The sequence below is a fragment of the Stegostoma tigrinum genome, chromosome 26, assembly GCF_030684315.1.
Source record: "Stegostoma tigrinum isolate sSteTig4 chromosome 26, sSteTig4.hap1, whole genome shotgun sequence".
NCBI classification, from domain to species: Eukaryota; Metazoa; Chordata; class Chondrichthyes; order Orectolobiformes; family Stegostomatidae; genus Stegostoma; species Stegostoma tigrinum.
This window is the reverse complement of record NC_081379.1, coordinates 48,654,032-48,678,350: the sequence shown is the minus strand read 5'-3', so window position 1 is coordinate 48,678,350 and position 24,319 is coordinate 48,654,032. Positions and strand designations below refer to the sequence as shown.

The window sequence follows — 24,319 nt, the reverse complement described above, 5'->3', positions numbered from 1 at the left end:
TGGAGGACAGGCTGAAAGGAAACCCGTTAATAATTGGCCGGTGCCGGACCCAGCTTCCGATTGGGTAGAGTCGGGCGGCTGCACGCCGTTGATTGGGCCACATAGGCTTCGGCTGCTGACTGGATTAGACGGATGGAGCCCACAGCCGATTGGTTAGAGCTAAGCCAGTCACTGATTGGTTGGGTAAAGCACGTGCCTGGCGAATGAGACCCGTATAATGATGTGAGTGAGACGCCAAGTGAGAAACGCGGGTAAATTAATGCTCACAGGTGGGAATGGCGGCTGCTGGTCCTGTAGGTGTCGGTGTAAACTGAGGATCAGGGAGTGCTGTTGGTCTGGGACCACCACCACATCTGTGTTCCCTGTGCTGGGAGAGTAAGGGCAGGGCCCGGATATTTGGGAGGACGGTGAAGGTACCGAGGTGGGAATGGTTTAGACCACATTGAGATGAGGTGGCCTTACCCTGTGTATGGCTGATGGTTGGTTTTGGACAATGTTTGCTGGCGACGAGGTCAGTGCTGTCGAATTGATCGGACGAACTGTCGGCTGGGCGGCTGAACTGTGCAGTGATAGCAGACATGGGTTTGTCAGCCTAAGGAGCAAGCAGGTGAAAGCTGGCAAGGGAAGCCAAGTGTGGGTGTATTTTATGGGTAAGATTCAGCATCCTCATTGATGTTTACGCTTTTCATACTTGAGTTTATAATATTTGAGGAAGGAAAACACAAGCTTTTGTTTTGCATTTTTAGCTGGCTAAGCCACACTATCAGCTGAGCCTCCTCATAATCTGCCACATTTAAGTTCTCACCGCCTTCATTTTCAGAGATCACAATCCGTCCTTTCAGAGTGATTCCTCTGTATACCTGTTGGTTCATCCTAGTAATTATCAGAAATCATAGAATCCCTACATTGCAAAGAAAAAGATGGTCGATGACTTCTGGGACAAAAGGATGCCCTGGTTCTCTGCTGCATTGCTGAGTCCCCCACCAAAGGAAAACGGGCAGGTGCTGGAGATAATGGGAACTGCAGATGCTGGAGATTCCAAGATAATAAAATGTGAGGCTGGATGAACACAGCAGGCCAAGCAGCATCTCAGGAGCACAAAAGCTGACGTTTCGGGCCTAGACCCTTCATCAGAGAGGGGGATGGGGGGAGGGAACTGGAATAAATAGGGAGAGAGGGGGAGGCGGACCGAAGATGGAGAGTAAAGAAGATAGGTGGAGAAGGTGTGGGTGGGGAGGTAGGGAGGGGATAGGTCAGTCCAGGGAAGACGGACAGGTCAAGGAGGTGGGATGAGGTTAGTAGGTAGCTGGGGGTGCGGCTTGGGGTGGGAGGAAGGGATGGGTGAGAGGAAGAACCGGTTAGGGAGGCAGAGACAGGTTGGACTGGTTTTGGGATGCAGTGGGTGGGGGGGAAGAGCTGGGCTGGTTGTGTGGTGCAGTGGGGGGAGGGGATGAACTGGGCTGGTTTAGGGATGCAGTGGGGGAAGGGGAGATTTTGAAACTGGTGAAGTCCACATTGATACCATTCTCCACCCCTCTCACCCACTCCAACCTCTCCCCCGCAGAACGGGCAGCCCTCTGCTCCCTCCGCTCCAACCCCAACCTCACCATCAAACCCGCAGACAAGGGTGGCGCAGTGGTAGTATGGCGTACTGACCTCTACATCGCCGAGGCCAGACGCCAACTCTCCGACACCACCTCCTACCGCCTCCTCGATCATGACCCCACACCCGAGCACCAAACCATCATCTCCAACACCATTCATGACCTCATCACCTCAGGGGACCTCCCACCCACAGCCTCCAACCTCATTGTTCCCCAACCCCGCACGGCCCGTTTCTATCTCCTTCCCAAAATCCACAAACCTGCCTGCCCTGGTCGACCCATCGTCTCAGCCTGCTCCTGCCCCACCGAACTCATCTCCACCTATCTGGACTCCATTTTCTCCCCTTTGGTCCAGGAACTCCCCACCTATATCCGTGACACCACCCACGCCCTCCACCTCCTCCAGGACTTCCAATTCCCTGGCCCCCAACACCTCATATTCACCATGGACGTCCAGTCCCTGTACACCTGCATTCCGCATGGAGATGGCCTCAAGGCCCTCCGCTTCTTCCTGTCCCGCAGGCCCGACCAGGCCCCCTCCACCGACACTCTCATCCGCCTAGCGGAACTCGTCCTCACACTCAACAACTTCTCTTTTGACTCCTCCCACTTCCTACAGACTAAGGGGGTGGCCATGGGCACCCGCATGGGCCCCAGCTATGCCTGCCTCTTTGTAGGTTACGTGGAACAGTCCATCTTCCGCACCTACACAGGCCCCAAACCCCACCTCTTCCTCCGGTACATTGATGACTGTATCGGCGCCGCCTCTTGCTCCCCAGAGGAGCTCGAACAGTTCATCCACTTCACCAACACCTTCCACCCCAACCTTCAGTTCACCTGGGCCATCTCCAGCACATCCCTCACCTTCCTGGACCTCTCAGTCTCCATCTCAGGCAACCAGCTTGTAACTGATGTCCATTTCAAGCCCACCGACTCCCACAGCTACCTAGAATACACCTCCTCCCACCCACCCTCCTGCAAAAATTCCATCCCCTATTCCCAATTCCTCCGCCTCCGCCGCATCTGCTCCCACGATAAGACATTCCACTCCCGCACATCCCAGATGTCCAAGTTCTTTAAGGACCGCAACTTCCCCCCCACGGTGATTGAGAACGCCCTTGACCGCGTCTCCCGCATTTCCCGCGACACATCCCTCACACCCCGCCCCCGCCACAACCGCCCCAAGAGGATCCCCCTCGTTCTCACACACCACCCTACCAACCTCCGGATACAACGCATTATCCTCCGACACTTCCGCCATTTACAATCCGACCCCACCACCCAAGACATTTTTCCATCCCCACCCCTGTCTGCTTTCCGGAGAGACCACTCTCTCCGTGACTCCCTTGTTCGCTCCACACTGCCCTCCAACCCCACCACACCCGGCACCTTCCCCTGCAACCGCAGGAAATGCTACACTTGTCCCCACACCTCCTCCCTCACCCCCATCCCAGGCCCCAAGATGACATTCCACATTAAGCAGAGGTTCACCTGCACATCTGCCAATGTGGTATACTGCATCCACTGTACCCGGTGCGGCTTTCTCTACATTGGGGAAACCAAGCGGAGGCTTGGGGACCGCTTTGCAGAACACCTCCGCTCAGTTCGCAACAAACAACTGCACCTCCCAGTCGCAAACCATTTCCACTCCCCCTCCCATTCTCTTGATGACATGTCCATCATGGGCCTCCTGCACTGCCACAATGATGCCACCCGAAGGTTGCAGGAACAGCAACTCATATTCCGCCTGGGAACCCTGCAGCCATATGGTATCAATGTGGACTTCACCAGTTTCAAAATCTCCCCTTCCCCCACTGCATCCCTAAACCAGCCCAGTTCATCCCCTCCCCCCACTGCACCACACAACCAGCCCAGCTCTTCCCCCCCACCCACTGCATCCCAAAACCAGTCCAACCTGTCTCTGCCTCCCTAACCGGTTCTTCCTCTCACCCATCCCTTCCTCCCACCCCAAGCCGCACCCCCAGCTACCTACTAACCTCATCCCACCTCCTTGACCTGTCCGTCTTCCCTGGACTGACCTATCCCCTCCCTACCTCCCCACCCACACCTTCTCCACCTATCTTCTTTACTCTCCATCTTCGGTCCGCCTCCCCCTCTCTCCCTATTTATTCCAGTTCCCTCCCCCCATCCCCCTCTCTGATGAAGGGTCTAGGCCCGAAACGTCAGCTTTTGTGCTCCTGAGATGCTGCTTGGCCTGCTGTGTTCATCCAGCCTCACATTTTATTATCCAGGTGCTGGTGTGCTTTTACGTGCAGGTATCAGCTTCCTGTCTGCATGCAACCCCTAGATTGTGTGCACCGGCAACCTATGTTTTCTGTTAGGTTCTTAGCTTCAATTATATCATTCAGTTCACATTTGTAGACTTGGGCAGGGGATGGTTCCAAATCTTTCACTAGGAATTGATCCGAATCTGAAACATGGTTGCCTCCCACTGGAGTTCACTCCTGTCAGAGGCAGAAGCTGTCCATATAACTTGTTTACATGTCTTGTTTCCTATTCATCTACAAACCTAACTTATCCACTGGTTTATTATTCCCAAGACTCCTCCTTTCTTGATGGAAGTATCCAACATTTGATAAAGGACCTTGATCTTTTCTGGCCTGAGATCGAGGAGACATTTTTCCCCCAAAGTATGATTTTGTATTTGACCCTCAGTTGAAGTGCCTCTTCATCAGACATGTCTCTCTGACTGAGTTGAGCTGGTTTCAGACACCATTTGTGGTGGACTACCTGTTCTGCTCAGAAGTGACCTTTCCATTAGAAAATATGTTGACTAAATATGTGTGAGAAATGCAGATTTTTATAACTGCTAGCTGAGTCTTGTTGGACACATCATAATGTACAAACATTGTACTATTGAAAAGTACAAGCATACTGTCATATGAGCTTTACACCATCTTCCAGTTTACTTTCATACAACTTAAACACTTTGTTGCACTTATCTGACCTAAACAACAGAATCCCCCCTTCGTCAGGATGAAAATTTGTTTGCCAAATTTGTTAGAATTTACCATAATAATTCAGTGGACCAAAATAAGATCTGACTCCTGCGATATTCTGAGGGTGTGTGGTCTATTTCCTATAACTTGAACCTGACTCTAGGTGAAATGTAGTCCATCTTTGTCTAATTTGTGACCCAAATACTTGACAAAATTTTGAACATTTCACATTTGACTGTTGTACTTTGTACTCCATGCTGTTTAGAATATTGGAACATCTAAGCCTATCATTGAGAGTCTGCCTATTGGAGATGAACTAAAGAAAACATTGACCTAAGACACTGCACCCTGAATTACTTGCAAAATATGATTCATTAACTCCTGAAGAACTCCACAGGCTGAAATAAAAACAAGTGGTAGTCTTTGAAAGTGAAATAGACCAATGTGGGTATTAATAGGCAAATACGATTTTGACTCATCATATGATTCAAGTTGCAGATAGGCATTAGTCAAATTTAATATTGAACATATCAGACCTCCTGACAACAGAGTGACGAGATCGTCAATATTTGTCAAATTAGCAGGTGGATTGCACAGTTGTATCAGAATTACAGATGTTTTTTAAATCTCTGCATAATCTTGCACTAGTATATGCTTTTGTGCTGTCACTTTGGGGATTGCCTTGTTGACAAGTGAACGGATGCTCTGCAGAGAGGGAAGGTGCCGAGCCAGTAGCAAGATCCACTGCATAAATAGTGAGATTGCTGAGTGAGATGTGAAAAGTTTAGGAAGACTTCACCCCCTGTTGTAGAAGAAGGTTAGTGAGAGAGTAGGTGGGCAATTAAGATTGTGAGTTAGAAAGAGGCAATTCCGTGCCTCAAAGGACTCTCCAAAGGATGCAGGAGAGGCAAAGAAAAGCATTCTATTTAAAAGGTAGTCAAGGCTGGGCCAGTGGCAAAAGATTAGGGAAGAGTGTTGAAGTTGGCATGTAAGAGGACCAAGTATTCAGGCTAAAATGAAAGGATCCATGAAGAAGGGATTAAGTGAGAGGAATCTGCTCTGAACAAGTACTGAACATAGAAGAATACAGCGCAGAACAAGACCTTCGGCCCTCAATGTTGCACCGAACAGCGAACTAATTTAAGCCCATCCCCCTACACTAACCCATCATCATCCATATGCTTATCCACGGAACGGTCACTGGACTTAACATTATAACTCTGCCTTCTGCGCAGATGTTGCCAGAAGGGCTGAGTTTCTCCAACAATTTCTGGTCTTGTTTGTTACCCCTGAACATTAGCCAGTTCTGACTTACCAGAACAGTATTTTGTGAGTAATTCAGTGGGTGCAATGGTTTTGAAGCTTAACTTTGACATTCATAGATGCAGCGTTCCCAGTCTGTGAGGTGAAGGAGATGATGGAATTTGTGCCCAGCCTCTGCAGTGATGGAGACCTATTCCACATAGCCCTTTACAATGCAGGCAGTGAGGTTTTCTTTTTGTTCATTCGTGGGATGTTGGTGTCAATGGCTGAACTAGCATTTACTGCCCAAGCCAAGTTGCCTTTTTGAACCACTGCAGTCCATTTGCTGTAGGTTGACTCTCAATGCCCTTAGGGAGGGAATTCTAGGATTTTGACTCAATGACTGTGACAAAACTTTCAGAAGATTTTCAAGTCAGGATTGTGTGTGGCTTGGAGGAGAACTTGATGGTAATGGTGTTTCCCATGTATCTGCTGCCCATGTTCTTTCAGATGGAAGTGATTATGTTTAAGTGCTGCCTAAGGATCTTTGGAAAATTTCTGTAGCGCATCTTGTAGGTAGTACACAGGTTGGGTTTGCTGCTTTTTGGAACTGCAGCCTCACTGCTACTACTGAGCGTCAGTGGAGGACAGAAAGAAGATAACAAGGTGTAGAGCTGGATGAACTCAGCAGGCCAAGCAGCATCATAGGAGCGGGAAGGCTAACGTTTCGGGCCTAGCCTTCCTGCTCCTATGATGCTGCTCGGCCTGCTGTATTCATCCAGCTCTACACCTTGTTATCTCGGATTCTCCAGCATCTGCAGTTCCTATTACCTCTGAGGACAGAAAGGATGTTTGTGTGTAGTGCCAATCCAGCAGGCTGCTTTGTCCTGAAAGCTGTTAAGCTTCTTGAGTGTTGTTGGAGCATCACCCATCCAGGCAAGTGGAGACTATTCCATCACATCACTGACTTGTGCATTGTAGATGGTAGATAGGCTTTGGGGAATCAGGAAGTGAGTTACTCACTGCAGTAATCTAAGCCTCTGACCTGCCACATGTTTTATGTGGCAAGTCCAATGGAATTTCTGGTTAATAATAACTCCAAGGATATTGTTAGTAGAGGGGTACAGTGATTGTAACACCATTGATGTCAAGGGGTAGTGGTTAGATTGGTCTCTCATTGGAGACGTTTATTACCAGGCATTTGTGCGGTGCAAATGTTACCTGTCACTTGTCAACCCAAGTCTGAGTATGGTCCAGGTCTCGTCGTATTTGAACAAGGACTACTTCAGTATCTGAGGAGTTGCAATTGGAGCTGAACATTGTGCAATCATCAGTGAACATCCCCACTTCTGACCTTTTCATGGAGGCAATGTCACTCACCACTCACCGTACTGACTTGGAAAATATCTCTGTTCTTTCACTGTCGTTGGGTCAAAATGTTGGAATTCCCTCCTTCGTGGCATTGTTGTCAACCTACTGCATGTGGACTGCAGCAGCTGACGAATGCAGCTCACCATTACTTTCTCAAGGGCAAATAGGGATGGACATTAAATAATGGCCAGGCAGCAACGCTTACATCCCGTGAATGTATTTTAAAAAACCTCTGGAATTCAGCTGTTTTGTCCATGTTTGTACAAAAGTTGTAAGCTGGTCAGGAGCTGAGTGGCCCCGGTGGAACCCAAACTGAGTGTCAGAATATACAGAAATTTGATACTTCTGCATCCAACGGGCTGTACGTTGATGTTTCTCCTCAGGTGCTGTCTCCATCTGGCGGCTTCACTTGATTTAGAGTACCCGGTAAGGGGCATTATCAGATGACTTGCAAGAGACATATGGCCTCACTCTAATAACTGTTCACTATTTACACTTTTCAATAATCTGTACCTCCCACAACTTTTCCCTATTAAAGTCCTCAGTAGTCTTAAACCCCAATTTCTGATGTCCATTAATATTGCTCATTTACTTCCAACTCCAAATAATTGGCAGAAATGGTCATATCCAAATCATTTATTGAAGGACGTACAAACACAATTACACATGATATTATTGTATCACTAGATCTGCTTATACCAGGCCAAGTTCCCAAAAGGGTCCAAGTAATATTACAGCATGAAATGATCTCTCTCTTTAGTTGATCTGTGGTAAAGTTTGCTTTATAGTATACCCAAAGATCTCACTGACATGGCAATGTGCATAAGAGTGGCACTAGGCTGAAAATGGATGACCAGTGGTGCAGCAAGCAATGACAGCGAGATAATCCTCCTGAAAATGCTAGTAACATCGGAAAGATCTGATGGTGGGGATATTGTTTGAGTCTGTAATAAAGGACAGGGTAACTGATCACCTCGAAAAATTTCAGTTAGCTAGGGAGACTCAGTGTGGATTCATGAAGGGTGGATCATGCCTGACAAACCTCATCAAGTCGCAGTGGATCAGTGGTTAGCACTGTCACCTCACAGCACCAGGGACCCAGGTTTGATTCCAGCCTTGGGCGACTATCTGTGTGGAGTTTGCACATTCTCCCTGTGTCTGTGTGGGTTTCCTCCAGGTGCTCCAGTTTTCTCCCACAGTCAAAAGATGTGTAGTTGAGGTGGGTTATAGGGGTATAGGTCTGGGTAGGATGCTACCAGGGTCAGTGTGGACTTGTTGAACTGAAGGGCTTGTTTCCACACTGTAGGGATTCTAGGATACTAAGAAGAAGGTTTTGAAGAGGTGTCAAAGGTAGTGGACAGACGTAAGTCAATGAATGTTGTTTATATGGACTTCCAGAAGGCTTTTGATAAATTTCCACACAGGGAACTGTTAACTAAGGTGGAAGCCCACAGCATTGAGGGCAAATTGCAGACAATGGATAGGAAATTGATTGAGTGACAGGAAATAGAGAGTTGGAATAATGGGTAAGTACACAAACTGGCTGAACATGCCTGGTGATGTCCCACAAGAATGTGTTGGGGTCTCATTTATTCACAATATTCATTAATGACTTGGATAATGACATATAAAGCCAAATATCCAAATTTGCTGATGACACAAAATTGGGCAACATTGTAAAGACTGATGACAACAGCATAAAATTACAACAAGATATTGGTAGATCAGGTGAATTGGCAAAGCTGTAGCAGATGGATTTTAATATAAGCAACCGTGAGGTTATCCATTTAGAACTGAAAAAGCATCGGTCAGGGTATTTTTTTAAGAAGGCACAAAGTTAAATAGAATGGATGTCCAATGAGATTAGGGGTTCAGGTGCACAGCTCTTTAAGATGCCACAAATAGAAAATAGTCAAGAAGACTAATGGAATGCTGGCCTTCATATCTAAAGAGCTGAAATATAAGGATGCAGACATTATGCTGCAGTTATTACAAAACCATAGTTAAACCCCACTTGGAGTACTGTGATCAGATCTGGGCACCACATCTTAGGAAAGATGTTTTGACCCTGGAGGGTGTTCAACACAGGTTTTAAAGGATGATACCTAGACTTCAGGGGTTATTAGGAGGAGAGATGAGCCAAAACGAGGCCTTTATTCTCCAGAATTTAGAAGGTTAAGGGTGATCTAACTAAGGTCTTCAGGATATTAACTGGGAAAGACAGGTAGATAAACTATGTTCCACTGGTTGAAGATCTTAGAACCAGGGGATAGTCTAAGAATTAGCGTCAGGTTATTCAGGAGAGATGTTAGAAAGCACTCGACATGCAAACAGTAGTGAAGATTTTAGAAATCTCTTCCTCAAATGACAGTCAATGCCGGTTCAACTGTTAAATGTTAATCTGAGATAGTTTTTTTTAAATTAAGAAATGGAATCAAGGGATATAGGCCCAAGGCAGGTTTTGGAGTTAGGCCATAGTTTAGCAACAATCTTATTGCTCCAAAGGCTGGTGGAGTTGACCCCCGAACTTACAAACTGAAACAGTTTAGGGGTGACATGGTGGCTCAATGGTTAGCATTGCTGCCTGACAGCACCAGGATCCCAGGTCCAAATGTAAAGATTTGCCAAGTTTCAATTATAGGGAGAAACAGGATAGGCTGGGACTTTTTACACTGGAGCATAGGATGTTGAGGGGCGACTGTATAAAGGTTTATAAAATCATGAGGGTTATAGATAAGGTGAAAAGCAGGTGTCTTTTTCCCCAGGGTAGGGGAGTTCAAAACTAGGGGGCACATTTTTAGGGTAAGAAGAGAAAGATTTAAAAAAAGATGTGGTGGATAATTTTTTTTAAATACAGAATGGTTCGAATGTGGAATGAACTTCTGGAGGAAGTGGTGGATGGCAGGTACAGTTACAACATTTAAAAGACATTTAGATAAGTACATGAATAAGAAATGCTTAGAGCCACGTGGGCCAAGCACAGGCAGGTGGGACTACTTTAGTTTGGGATTATGGTCGCCGTGGATTGATTGGACTGTTGGGTCTGTTTCCATGGTGTATGAGTGTGACTGTATGTATGGAGTTTGCTTGTTGTCTGCCTGTCTTCATGGGATTCCTACAGGGCCTCCAGTTTCCTCTCAAAGTCCAAAGATATGCAGGTTACATATATTGGCCAAGGTAAAAAAGAGAATGAGAGGTTACGGTGATAGGTTGGGTCTCGGGGGGTGGGGGTTGATGGGGGGAACTGCTGGGTCTGAGCGGGATGTTCTTCAGAAGGTTAGTGAAGATTCAGTGGGCCAAATGGCTTCTATCTACGCTGTAGGGATTCTATGATTCTTAAAACAAAATGAATTGCAGAACTAAGCCAAACTTGAAAATGGTAAAACAAATGAACGGGCTATTGCCCAAGGTAATTTGGAGAGATGTTTGTGAGGTTGAATCTTAGCTGCCTACATGTGAGCAACTGGGGGGCATGTTACAGAGCTGTTTGTCTTTATAACTGAAGTGAACATTATGGATATGTGTATTACAGTGTACAGTTGGCAAAACACACAAGTCAGTCTACATGTATGGAAAAACTAACTGGCTGCAGTTGCTGGAAATCTGAAACGAGAAAAAGAAATGTCTGGAAAGATTCAATCTCTGTACAGTGATCAAGGCATTTAAGACATCAGACTCCTCACTAGAATTTGGAAGTTATTACCAACATATAACATTTAAACAGGAGCAAGATAAAGGGAAGGCGAAAGATAAATACACCCACACATGCAATACACATGCACACACAACACGTGCACGCATAATTACACAGACACGCAGACACAACGCGCACACGACAGATTCACATCTGATGGTTTTTTTTTCATTTCACAGTGAATCTTTGTGAATTCTACAGTGCTTGAAAATTCTACATGGGAGATGTTTCTCCAGCCATGTGATAGGTCTACACGACACAACACATTCAGTTAATATTCAACGTCATTATTATTGTAATGACCAAAACACAAACACATTGGACAGTTGATAAGTGGCTTGCTGTTTAAATTCTTGTTGTGATGTACCAGGCCACATTGACATTACATCTTCCTTTCTGAGAGCCTGTAAGATTTTTGTGCAAAAGTCAATATCTGTTTCTTTTCTTAAAGGAGTTGATGTGACCAGCCAATGTAGGAAGAAGTTTCATCAGCTTCACTGTCCAATCGTACCCAAGCTGAAGTTCATGAGATATAAAATTCACTCTTGGACAATTTACGGAATTTATAAACATACTTTGACGGAATAGGCTTTCAAATAAATGGCAATGCATTTGGCCTCAGGGTATAACAACTGGCTGAAGCCCAAACTCATTTTAGAACCTGTGTTTACTGGACACAAACTTAAACCTCTCACTGACACAAAATCACCTCTGACAGTAGCCCTGTGGACCAGTTTCCCTCTGCACCGTGGGCCAGTGACCATCTTCATCCTCCTCTGAGTGGGTGATCACATCCTCTGCCTCCATCTCTTGGTCACTGGGCTGTCCTTCTATGTACTCCTGGATGGTGGGCAGTGCCCCCTGCAGGCTGCAGCGCCGACGTAGCCCCACCAGGAGAGGCTGGGGCATGGAGCAGATGTCTGCGTTGTTCCCCAGGTCAATCCAGGACAGTGCCGGATACTTGTTTGGCTCCTTCATCATCTCAGTCATTTCATTGACAACGAGCCGGGTCAGTCTGTTCCCATTCAGCGCCAGGTTGGTTAGTTTCGGAAGTGCTGCCAGCAAGGGCAACAGAAGCTGCAGGCCATCATCTGCCAACTCAGTGAAGCTCAAATCGATGGACGTCAGATGGTCTCTGTTCAGCTGCAAGTAGTATGCCACACGGTGAATGTCCCTGGAAGAAAGTGGCATTCCTGATAGATCCAGGGAGTCATTGGTGAGATTTTTCTGCAATGCAGCTTTTACACTAAGGGGAAAAATAAACAGTAAATTATTTGAATCAATGTTGTTTGTTACGTACCTGTTATTTCTATTTCTAACTCTTGTCATTGATCAGACCAAACCCCCTTCAAATATATCAAGGTGATAGCCTAGACACTAAATTTTATCTTGTTTAAAGGCAATTGTAAGGATTGTGTTCCAGAAGTAACTTGATTGTGGGTAGCACAGTGGATCTACCTCACAGCACCAGGAACCCATGTTTGATTCCATCGCAACACAAGTGACTGTGTGGAGTTTGCACATTCTCCCTGTCTCTTGCATGGGTTTCCTCCGGGTATTCCAGTTTTCACCGCAGTCCAAAGATGTACAGACTACATGGATTGGCCTTGCTAAATTGCCCAGTGTCCAGGGATGTGCAGGTTAGGTGCACTAGCCATAGGAAATGCAGGGTTACAGGGATAGGGTAGGGGGGGTAGGTCAGTGTGGACTTAATAGGCTGAATGGTCTGCTTCCACACTGTAGAGATTCTAGGATTGGTCTTGCTCCTTGGCTTTAAGCAAAACACACTTCATTATTACACCCAGTTAAAATACAAACAAAAAGAAAAATTGGTATAACTAACTCTATTGAAAAAAAAACAGAATTATAGATTATCTAATTACTGAACAAAACTAATTCAATATAGTAACATCCAATAAACACACCATTGGCAAAGGCAAATTCAGTAAAATAGATGGTCTCAAATGTAATGTTTCTCTAGTCCATGAGAAAAGAACACCGAGAGAAAATTCTGGCAGAGAGAGCGAAGTCGAGTGTTTTGCTGTCAAAGTGAGAAATGTGCTGCAGCTTCAAAACCTCAACAACTACTGAAGGCTAAACTAAAGCCCTGGATCTGTTGGAGCCTGACTCCACCCATTTATACTGCATCTATTATTCTATCTTAAAACAAAACAGAGCCTCACAAGCTGTTTACTGGCTTGGAAGAGACAACTATTTGGTACCTCTTTCCAATCTCTTTTAATGATTAAAAAAGGACAAAATACTCCTCCTAAAGTTATGGTTTAGTTCCACCTTGACCTGCACACACTCACCAAGAAAGCAATTGTAGTTCATCCATCAACTATCAGGACATCAGTGGGTCGAATGAATAAAAAAGCAGGAATCCCTTATGGTGAGGCTATATTGATATGCTAATCAGTATGTGCAGCATTCATATTAAAACCATAAGAAATAGGAACAGAAGTAGGCTGTTCAGCCCCTAAGGCCTATTCCTGCAATTCATTCGGATTCAACCGCATGGAAGGGCATGTCCTAGAAATTATCCCTACCCCCAACACTTTGGTCAATTGGGATATGGGTGGTGCGGATGTCGGAAGGGACAGTACTGTATATCAGCTACAGAATCAGAAGCTCCAAACACACATCCATTTTCTGCTTCACCCCTCATCTGGCAGTTACTATATTTTGATTTGATTTATTTATTGTCACATCTATCTTGCAACAAAATACAGTGACAAGTATTGTATAGTATTGCCGCTCTCTGGCGCCACCTTAAAACACAGAAAAATAAACCAAAACACAGTATATAAACGTGGGAAAATGAAGAAGTAAACAGAGTCCACTTTCCAGTCCTTCTTCTTAAGTGCTCCATCAGGGCCATCAGCCTGGTGGCCAGGCATGAAATGCCCGATACAATGCCACAGCTGGAATGAACATTGCCATTCTTCAGTGCCATCTTGGTTGGATACTTGATGACAAAACCAGGATTAAAAAAAGCAGAATAAATGAAGCAAAGCCAAAAACAATGAGAAATGTCCAAATATTAAAGACTTATTTAAGTCCTATCTCTGTGCAGGTACCGAGACCAAACCATAGCTTGGCGTATCCAGGAGGAGCTGAGTGCTTGAAGCGCTGACGTTACTGCCTCCAGCCTCCTGCTGCTACGGCTGCCACTTCTGACTCTAAAACTACTGGTGCCGCCACTGGGTCCTGGAGCGTGCTCTGCCTTGGAAGATGTACATTCAACAACAAGAGCTGGAAGTGCTCAAGGTATCTGACACAACCACCCCACAGACTAGCAGAAAGTGGAAGCGGCCCCCATCCCACACTTCAGTCAGTAATTGGGGGAACATATAGAACATTACAGCACAGTACAGGCCCTTCGGCCCTCGATGTTGTGCCGACGTGTCATACCGATCTCAAGCCTATCTAACCTACACTATTCCATGTACGTCCATATGCTTGTCCAATGACGACTTAAATGTACCTAAAGTTGGCGAATCTGCTACCGTTGCAGGCAAAGCGTTCCATTCCCTTACTACTCTCTGAGTAAAGAAACTACCTCTGACATCTGTCCTATATCTTTCACCCCTCAATTTCAAGCTATGCCCCCTTGTGCTCACCGTCACCATCCTAGGAAAAAGGCTCTCCCTATCCACCCTATCTAACCCTCTGATTATTTTATATGTTTCAATTAAGTCACCTCTCAACCTTCTTCTCTCTAATGAAAACAGCCTCAAGTCCCTCAGCCTTTCCTCGTAAGACCTTCCCTCCATACCAGGCAACATCCTAGTAAATCTCCTCTGCACCCTTTCCAAAGCTTCCACATCCTTCTTATAATGCAGTGACCAGAACTGTACACAATACTCCAAGTGCAGCCACATCAGAGTTTTGTACAGCTTCACCATTACCTCATGGTTCCGGAACTCGATCCCTCTATTAATAAAAGCTAAAACACTGTATGCCTTCTTAACAGCCCTGTCAACCTGGGTGGCAACTTTCAAGGATCTGTGTACGTGGACACCGAGATCTCTCTGCTCATGTACACTACTGAGAATCTTACCATTAGCCCTGTACATTGCCTTCTGGTTACTCCTACCAAAGTGCATCACCTCACACTTGTCTGCATTAAATTCCATTTGCCACCTCTCAGCCCAGCTCTGCAGCTTATGTATGTCTCTCTGCAACCTACAACATACTTTGTCACTATCCACAACTCCACCGACCTTAGTGTCATCTGCAAATTTACTAACCCATCCTTCTACGCCCTCATCCAGGTCATTTATAAAAATGACAAACAGCAGTGGACCCAACACCGACCCCTGCAGTACACCACTAGTAACTGGTCTCCAGGATGAACATTTCCCATCAACTACCACCCTCTGACTTCTTTCAGCAAGCCAATTTCCAATCCAAACTGCTAGTCAGACAAAGGATAGGGCAGACTGTCAAGTCTTACAACCAAGTGAAAAAAAGAAACTAGACATTCTTGAAGGAGATAGAGAACAGGAATTTCAGGAACAGAAATGGTGGAAAAGGGTGTGGGATTGGTTGATGAATGTTAATATACATCCCTGGATCAGAATAACATGTATATTAGTAAGAATACAACTGGTATTGGCTCTGACATGGGGAACGATGGCCCGTTGGTCTTGAAGGTAATGTATGTTACAGAAAGTGCTGACAATGGCAGGACATACCAACATGAGAGGCACATTATACTGGCTGAAATAAATTGAGCAGGCCCGGTTAAAAGGGTGACTGTTAGAGATGTCCATGGCTTAAGCAGCATAAAATGGCTGAACATGGTTTTCAGTTGATTTAAGGTGGCTCAGGAAGAATATAAGCTGAAACAGCTTACGGTGGCACAGTGGTTAGCATTGCAGCCTCGCAGTGCCAGGGACCCACGTTTGATTCCACCCTGAGGTGGCTGTATGTGTGGAGTTTACATGCTCTCCCTGTGTCTGCGTGGGTTTCCTCCAGGTGCTCCAGTTTCCTCCCACAGTCCTTGGGCATGCTAAGTCACCCATAATGTCCAAGGATGTATAGATAAGACATGGGAAATACAGGCATAGGGGTAAGATATTCTTTGAGGGGGCAGTGTGGACTTGTTGAGCCGAATAGCCTGTTTCCATAGAATGCTATTTGAAGTTAAACTATAAGGTGACTAGATTAAGATTAAACATGAAGAGTCTTATGAAATGTATACATCGGGCCCTGTGGAACAAAAGCAGATGTAGCTGCTTGTGTAGAGACAGTTAGATAAGGTAGTTTTGAAGAATGCCAATGTGTAGGAGGCAAGGGTCTGATGACACATTCATATGCTGTTAACAGCCCCAGGATGTAGTTAGATGTTACACAGCTGAGTTGGGCTGAGTAACTGTATTTAAACTGCATGTTTCCTTTTATTCAGTGGAGGAGTTCCTGGCCTGCCCAAGGTGTAAAACCCTTTGATATTTGAAGTGGACCTGGGGGTTGAGGGATTCATATGGTCATTCCACACCAACAGTTAAATTAATCTAAATATCACCTTAATCTAGTTACCTTGGATTTACTCCTTCTATGAAGGCAGTGAATTTCTCTCACTCATAAAATGGCTGAGGAAAAATTTTAGCTGAAACAACAGCTTCCATGATCTGTAAATTATGATTGAGAGAAATTCACTGCCACCATAGAAGGAGTAAATCCAAGGTAACTAGATTAATTGCTACGTCAACTGAGAACCATTTTATTCTACTTCAGCCATGGGCAGCCCTAACAGGGCTCCAGATATCATCTCACCAGCACCTTGTACAGTTGTAGTAAGACGTCCAAAGATGTGCAGGTTCGCTAAATTGCTCATAGCATTCAGGGATGTGTTGGCTACGTGGGTTAGCCATGAGAAATGCTGTGTTACAGGTAGGGGCTAGGGGATTGGATCTGAGTGGGATGCTGTTTGGAGGGGCAGTATGGACCCGATGGACTGAATTGCCTGCTTCCATGCTGTAGGGATTCTATGATGGTAGGGATTTGATGATTCCCTACATTTATACTCTAAACCCCATGAAATAAGTGCCAACATTCCATTAGCCTTCCCAATACCTGCTGTGCCTGTGTTCTAGCTTTCTGTATTTCATGTACAAGTACCCTCAAAAGACTTTAATGTTACAACCCTCCGCAGTTTTTCTCCATTTAAATAATACTGTTCTTTTATTCTCCTGTCCGTAATGAACAACTTTACATTTTCCCACATTACAATCTATTTGCCAACATTTTTCCCACCTATTTAAATTATGAATCTCTTTCTGTAAACTGTTTGTATCCATCTCACAACTTGCCTTTCTACTTATTTTAGTGTTGTCTGAAAATTTGACTACAGTACATTCACTTTCTTCCTCCAAGTCATTAATACATATTCTAAACACGTGGTCTCAGCATCCAACTCTGTGGAACCCATTGGTTACAAGTTGCTAATATGAAAAAGAACTCCTTAACCCCACTTGCTGTTTCCTGCCCATGAAACAATTATCTATCTACGCTAATATACTACCTCTAACACCGTACACTATTATCTTATGACTTAATCTTTTGCGAGGTACCTTATTGAACACCTTCAAGAAGTTTAAATACAATACATTTACTGGTTTCCTAATATTCCAGTCTGGCTCAGACTTCCTTGAAAAACTAATAAATTAATCAGAGACAATTTCCCTTTCAAGAAGCTATGCTGACTCTGCTTGATTAGATTATTTCCTTAACAATTGATTCCAGTTATTCCAAAGTCCTCCTTTGCAAGATTCTGAATTTATCTCAATCTTCACTGACTTTTGCTCCCTTATGTGTTTTTCTTACAATTTGAATATTCTCCTTAACTTCCTTGGTTAGCCATGTTGGTTTATCCCTCTCTTAGAATCTTCCCTCCTTGCTGGGATGTATTTTACAAGAGTCATGAATTGCCTCCTTAAATGTCTGCTACTGTTTGCTGACTGTCATTTCTGCTTATCTATCCACCCAGTTCACTTTAGCTAATTCCATCCTAATTCTATTGTAATTTCCTTTTTTTAAGGGAAACATGGTTGTTTCTGACCCAAGTTTCTCACTCTCACAACTGAATATTACATTATTTCATGTTATGATCACTACTTCCGCACGATCTTATACTCGAGAGGTCATTTACTAAACCTGCCTCATTACCCCTTAACAGTTCCAAGATAACCTGCTCTCTGGTTGGCTCCAATGATATATTACTCTAGGAAACCCAGGAGCCTGAGCAAAACTGGAATCAATGGGTACCGGGGGCAAATGAGCCTCCAGTTGGAGTCATGGCACATAGGAAGACAGCCATGTTTGTTGGAGGTCAGTCATCTCAGCCTCAGGACATCACTGCAGGAGTTCCTCAGGTTAGTATCCGAGGCTCAATCACCTTCTCTCTATCATAGGATCAGAAGTGAGGATGTTCACTGCTGATTGGGCAATATTCAGTACCATTCACAATTCGTCAGATACTGAAGCAGTCCCTGTTCAAATGCAATAAGATCTGGACAATGCCCAGGCTTGGGCTGACAAGTGGCAAGTAACATTTATGCCACACAAATGCCAGGCTATGACCAACACCAATAAGAGACAATCTAACCACTGCCCCTTGATATTCACTGGTGATACCATCACTGAATCCACCACTATCAACATCCTGTGGGGATTACCATTGACCAGAAACTTAACTGGACTTGCCACATAAACACAGTGGCTACAACAACAGACGCTAGAAATGGCAAGTAAGTCACCTCCTGACTCCCCAAAGCCTGTCCATCATCTATTCATAAATCAGGTGTGCAATGGAATACTCCCCACTTACCTGGATGGGTACAGCTCCAACAACACTTAAGAAGCTTGATACTATTCAGGACAAAGCAATCTGCTTAATTGGCACCGCATACACAAGCATCCACTACCTTCACCACCAATTCTAAGTAATAGCAGTGTGTACTATCTACAAGGTGCCCTGCAAAAATTCACCAGTGTAAAAGAATAAGGGGGTCAGTGTGTCAGGGACTGAGTGTGTAAATGTTTAAGGGGGTCAAGGTGTGAGTGTAAGACAGGCAGTGTGTGTGTGTGTGTGTGTGTGTATGTATGTAAGGGGGGGCAGTGTATGTGTGTAAGGGGGGGAAGTGTGTGTGTGTGTGTGTAAGGGGGCAGTGTGTTTGTGGAAGTGGGGGGACAGTGTGAGAGTAGGTGAGGAGGTCAGTGTGAGCGTAAGGGGCCGGGGCCTGTGTATGCAAGGTGTCAGTGTGTGCGTGTGTAAGAACGTTGATGTGTGTGTGTCTGTATGGGGTCAAGGGTGTATGTGTGCAGACAGTCAGTGTGAGTGTAAAGGGTCAGTGTGTGGGTAAAGTCGTCCGTGTGGTTGTGTAAGAGGTCAGTGAGAAAGTGTGTAAGAAATCAGGGTGTGAGTGTGTGTAATGTTTCAGGGCATATGTGTAAAAGCAGTCAATGTGTGTGCACAAGGGAGTCAGTATGTCTGTGCAAGGGTGTCTGTGTTTGTGAGAAGGGGGCACAGTGAATGTATTGGGGACAGTGTGTGCTAGGAGGTTAGTGTGTGTATGTAAGGGGGTCAGTGAGTGTGTAAGGTAGTCAGTGTGTGAGTGTGGAGGAATCACTGTGAGAGTGTTTAAGTGGTCAGTGTGTGAGTCAGGGGTGTGTGTGTGTATGTATCCATGTGTGTGTGAGAGAGGGGTAGGTGTGTAATGAATTAGTGTGTCTGTATGTAGTGGCCATGTGTGTGTGTAAGGGGTCAAAGTGTTTGTGTAAGGGTGTCAGTATGTGCGTAAGGGGGTCAGGGTGTGTGTGTAAGGAATCAGTGTGTGTGTAAGGGATCAGTGTGTGTAAGGGGGTGAGTGTATGTGTAACAGGGTCAGGGTGTGTGTGTAACAGGGTGAGTGTGTCATCCTAACTGTCCAAAAAGTTGCCAGTTAATATTAGTGAGGTGAATAATAAATCCACAGTCCCAATATGGTACAGGTATGTTGTCCTGACCAATAGTTACGGAGATGAACCTCGGCAGGAATGTAATAAGACTTTGGTAATTCACTGTGTTAGTTTGGACAGGAATAAAGTGAATCAGAGCGTGAAGATAAAGAGACAGAAATAAGAGGTGCTACCCTACCACTCCCAGCTGGGTCTGTTATAAACTCTGCTCAGTGAGTAGGAAGGGGGTGAATTTTTCGAATTTCAATCTCAGTATGCAGAATAAGCTGAGAATGAATTTCCCACGTCGTGACCGTAGAGACTTAATCCTTCCTGATTTTCAGCAGTCTCCACAGGCGGTTTGCTGCTGGTCAGATAATAGAGACAAGAGCCCAATTTTTCTACGTATAACCACAGCACTGACAGTACTTACTCCCTTTGTGATCACAGACTCCTCATCTTCCGTTATTCACCATGGCAACAGCAGCATAATGAGCTGTATGGAACCAGGCTTTGAGCTGAACCCTTGCACTCTGTCTGCTTTCACTGCATGTCCTGACAACACCAATTATAAACCACAATGTGCATTGATGTCTGGACAGTAAGCTGCTGATGTACACTCATCACATTTTTAAACTAACACAACCTGATTTCCTATTTGTACCTTGCAGCCCAGAGTCCCTGCTAGCTTCAGAAATCAGAAGATCCAAGATTCCTACTCAATGGGCCATTGTTTGACCATGCACTGGAGACCCCCTGCCCATTTCGGAAATATGTGTTAACAAGCAAGGGAGGGAATGGAACCTAGCAACAAGAGATTGGGTCACAGGCACTGTGAGACTGCAGGACCAGCACTGTGAGACTGGCATTGAGGAATCTGAGAGACTGGCACTGTCAGAAATTGGTGACAATGGCACTGTGGGAGTGAGAGACATTGTTACTGTGGAGACTACCCACACTGGTGCCAGGGAATGGGAGACATTGGCACTGTGGGAAATGGACACTGGCACTATGGGCACAGAATATTCATTGATACCTTGGGAGCCACATACACTGACGCTGGTGGAGTGTAAGACATTGTCACCGTGGGAACGGTACACCAATACTTTGGGAGCAAGAGAAACCAGTTCTATGGCAGTGGGCCTATGAAACTATGGATGTGGAAAGCAGGGACACTGGCTTTGTGGGAATGAGCATTGACATCATCATTCTGTCAACACAAAATTATTCCTTTTTTAACATGATATTTGTGACATCTGTTTTGAGATTCACTCCCACTGTGGTTTCCAGCCTGTGTGTTGCTGGTACAGTGTGATAAACTATAATTGTGCCAGTATTTCTAGGCTTAGATATGTGTGTGATTACACCATCGGTCATTATGGCTTTATGCTTGCAACCTACACCTGAGGCAACAGGATACAGTTTCATGGAAAAATGGTCATTACTGATTTGGCCCAGATTTCGCTTTTCATTACTGTTTGCGTAAACAACTGTCACTTCTTACTTTCTTCATAAACCTCACTGAATCACATGCGTCACTAATTAAAATACAAATTACCAAGCACTACCCAGCAGTGACTGTCCATTCTTATTCATTCAAACTTTCCCCTGATCTGAATCCTGCAGCACAAGTAATTATTGCACTGCTACAGTTTTATCAATTTCTCTTGTATTTCTCACCACTTCAGTCAGACCATGTTCAAGAGAACTTCTTTTCTCAGCTAAACAGGTGCAACTTTCTCAACATTTGCCATTTAGGGTGGCAGAGTGGTTAGCACTGCTGCCTCACAGCTCCAGGGACCCGATTTGATTCCAGCCTCGGGTGATTGTCGGTGTGGAGTCTGCACATTCTCCCCGTGTCAGCGTGGGTTTCCTCCCGCAGTCCAAAGATGTGCAAAGGTTAGGGTGAATTAGCAATGTTAAATTGCCCCATAGTGTCCAGGGATGTGCAGGCTATGTGGATTAACCATGGGGAGGCAGGGTTACAGGGATGGGATAGGCCTGGGTGGAATATTCTTTGGGCAATTGATGCAGACCCAAAGGACTGAATGGCCTCTTTCCATACTGTGCGGATTTTATGAATCTGTAATGTTTGTCGTGTTATGTCTCATGGTCGGTGTGCTTTTAAAGACATGCTCATAATATCATCACTGCATCATAGCATGCGACCTGAGGGGTAGAAAGGTCTGAGACTCCATCTTAATCTGGATCACTTAGAGCATGACACTCCATTGAAAACCTGCTGCTCTCTGTTGTAATTTAACAGATCAACATTTGCCAGCTGCTTGTTTGCATGAGGAAAGCAATGCGTACATAACAATTAGTGCTACAAATGTATATAGGATTCTTCAATACCACAATATTCCCACCCGGATTCTATAGCTATGGGAGATAATATAAACACTGATGCAATGGATTCACATCAACTTCACTTCCTCATCTTGGATTGGACTGATCTCTTGCTTTTCAAGGGCAATAATATTTTAATACTGTTTAAAACCTTGCTTTCTTAATTTTAACCCTTTTGAATTTAATGAGGAACGTTTCCAGTGAAGGGAAGCTCAGCAGCTGTGAGGCAGAGAGAGAGAGAATTATCATCATCAAATATCTTGAACACAAGCATCATTTAGTAACCCAGACAGGGTGGGTACTTACCAGGCTTGTGACTTCTGCCTGGGCACAGTCTGCCTGTGCCACTTAGAGTGTGGGGTCAGATGGTAGATGAGCTGTCGACAAAGCTTCTCAGAGGATTTCAGGGGTTCCAGTTCCTCGAACAAAAGTAAGTCATAGAGTCAGATAGCACGGAATCAGACCCTTAAGTTCAACTCGACCAGGCTGACCAAGTTTCCCAACTAAACTAGTCTCATTTACCTGCATTTAGCCCATATCCCTGTAAACCTTTCCTATCCATGTACCTAGGATGAACACAGCAGGCCAAGCAGCATCAGAGGAGCAGGAAGGCTGACATTTCGGGCCTAGACGCTTACGTGAAGGGTCTAGGCCCGAAATGTCAGCTTTCCTGCTCCTCTGATGCTACTTGGCCTGCCATCTTCATCAGCTCTACACCTTGTTGTCTCAGATTCTCCAGCATCTGTAGTTCCTACTACCTCTATCATGAACCTGTTTGAATGTCTTTTAAATGTTGTAACTGTACCTCCATCCACCACTTGCTCTGCCTGTTCATTCCACATACAGCCACCCTCTGTGAAAAGTTGCCCCCACAGTCCCCTTTAAATCTTTCCCCTGTCACCTTAAAAATAACCCCTCTAGTCTTGTACACCACACCCTAGGGAAAAGACCTTGGCTATTCACATTATCAATGACCTTCGTGATTTTCCAAACCTCAATAAGGTTACCCCTCAACCTCCTACGCTGCAGGGAAAAATGTCCCAACCTATCCAGACTCCCTTCATGACTCAAACTCTCCAGTGCCACTGACATCCTTGTAAATCTTTTCTGCACCCATTCCAATTTAATAAACATTCTTCCTGTAGAGGTCTGACCCGTTTACAGTGCAGCCCACCCATAAAAATACAATGTCTCTTATCATTGTAAAGAAAAAGAGGTAACCAATCATTAAAATCTAATAGGTACTAATCTAAAATGTACTAATATTTATTATCATGGAGGTGGGGTCATTCAATATGTTAAAGCCCAAGTTGAATAGATTCTTGATTGCCTTAAGGGAATCAAAGGTCGTATGGGCTCTACAAGAATTAGAAGCTCATTTATAAAATAGCAGAGCAGGCTTGATGGGCTGAATGGCCTCCTTTTGTTCCTAATTCATATTCAATACCTGTACGTATGACATGTTGATGGCACATTGACCTTTACCTTGAAGCAACTGGAATATAAAATGATGTTACATTTGTATAGTCAGGCTCTAGCATTGCACTCAGTTGTGAGCGCTGCACCTTGGAAAGGGTTTGTTGGCCTTGGGGGCGGGGGGGGGGAATGCAGTACAAATAGCTCCAGCAGTATACCAATACTAAAAAGAGGTTAAATTAGAGTTTGCTTGTATATCTGGCTCATATGCCTTCGAGCAGGGGGCTTTTTTTGGTTAAAACTCCAGTGTTTGTCTCCAATGCATTAAAAACACTGTCTCTCCCACCCCGACCACTATCTTACATCTTTCTCATACGTCTCCCCTTGATGTCAATCAGGCTGTGTGTTTGCAACTTTCCCTTGAGTGAATATTTATCTGATGCCTTGGTGATTAGATTGAAGAGAAGACTGCAGACAGGCCAGAACACTATACCATATAACTTCAACACGACCGTGCATGAGTTAAACTCCACTGACAGGTCTAGATAACTCCTCATTGTGTGACAGTCAGGTATTCATCACTGTTCTGCAATGTCATCTGTTGATAGACTCAAATCCCATGGCAATTTGCCACCATACATTCTGTTCTCCATAGTTCTGTCGATCTTAGTTACGGACAGTGTACTTGTTTTTGGTTAAAAGTCCAGTGTTTGTCTCCAAGCATTAAAAAGTAATACTGA

At 44.9% G+C, this 24,319-nt stretch overlaps 1 protein-coding gene and 1 long non-coding RNA gene across 2 annotated transcripts in view; one reads left to right on the top strand and one right to left on the bottom strand.

Annotated features, from left to right (window-relative positions):
- The first annotated feature begins 163 nt into the window (after positions 1 to 163).
- On the top strand, positions 164 to 22,739 carry LOC125464230 (uncharacterized). Its single transcript, XR_009447289.1, has 5 exons — positions 164 to 222; positions 11,323 to 12,087; positions 13,948 to 14,141; positions 18,055 to 18,250; positions 20,486 to 22,739. It is a non-coding gene; the product is annotated as an uncharacterized LOC125464230 (long non-coding RNA).
- The window catches only part of lrrc75bb (leucine rich repeat containing 75Bb), a 39,569-nt gene continuing 23,048 nt past the window's right edge, over positions 7,799 to 24,319 (bottom strand). Inside the window, exons 3-4 of the mRNA XM_048556465.2 lie at positions 22,470 to 22,582; positions 7,799 to 12,117 (exon numbers count right to left, since the gene is read on the bottom strand). Of these exons, the coding sequence (XP_048412422.1) occupies positions 11,577 to 12,117; positions 22,470 to 22,582 (654 nt within the window). The 3' untranslated portion in view covers positions 7,799 to 11,576. The remainder of the gene's footprint in view (positions 12,118 to 22,469; positions 22,583 to 24,319) is intronic.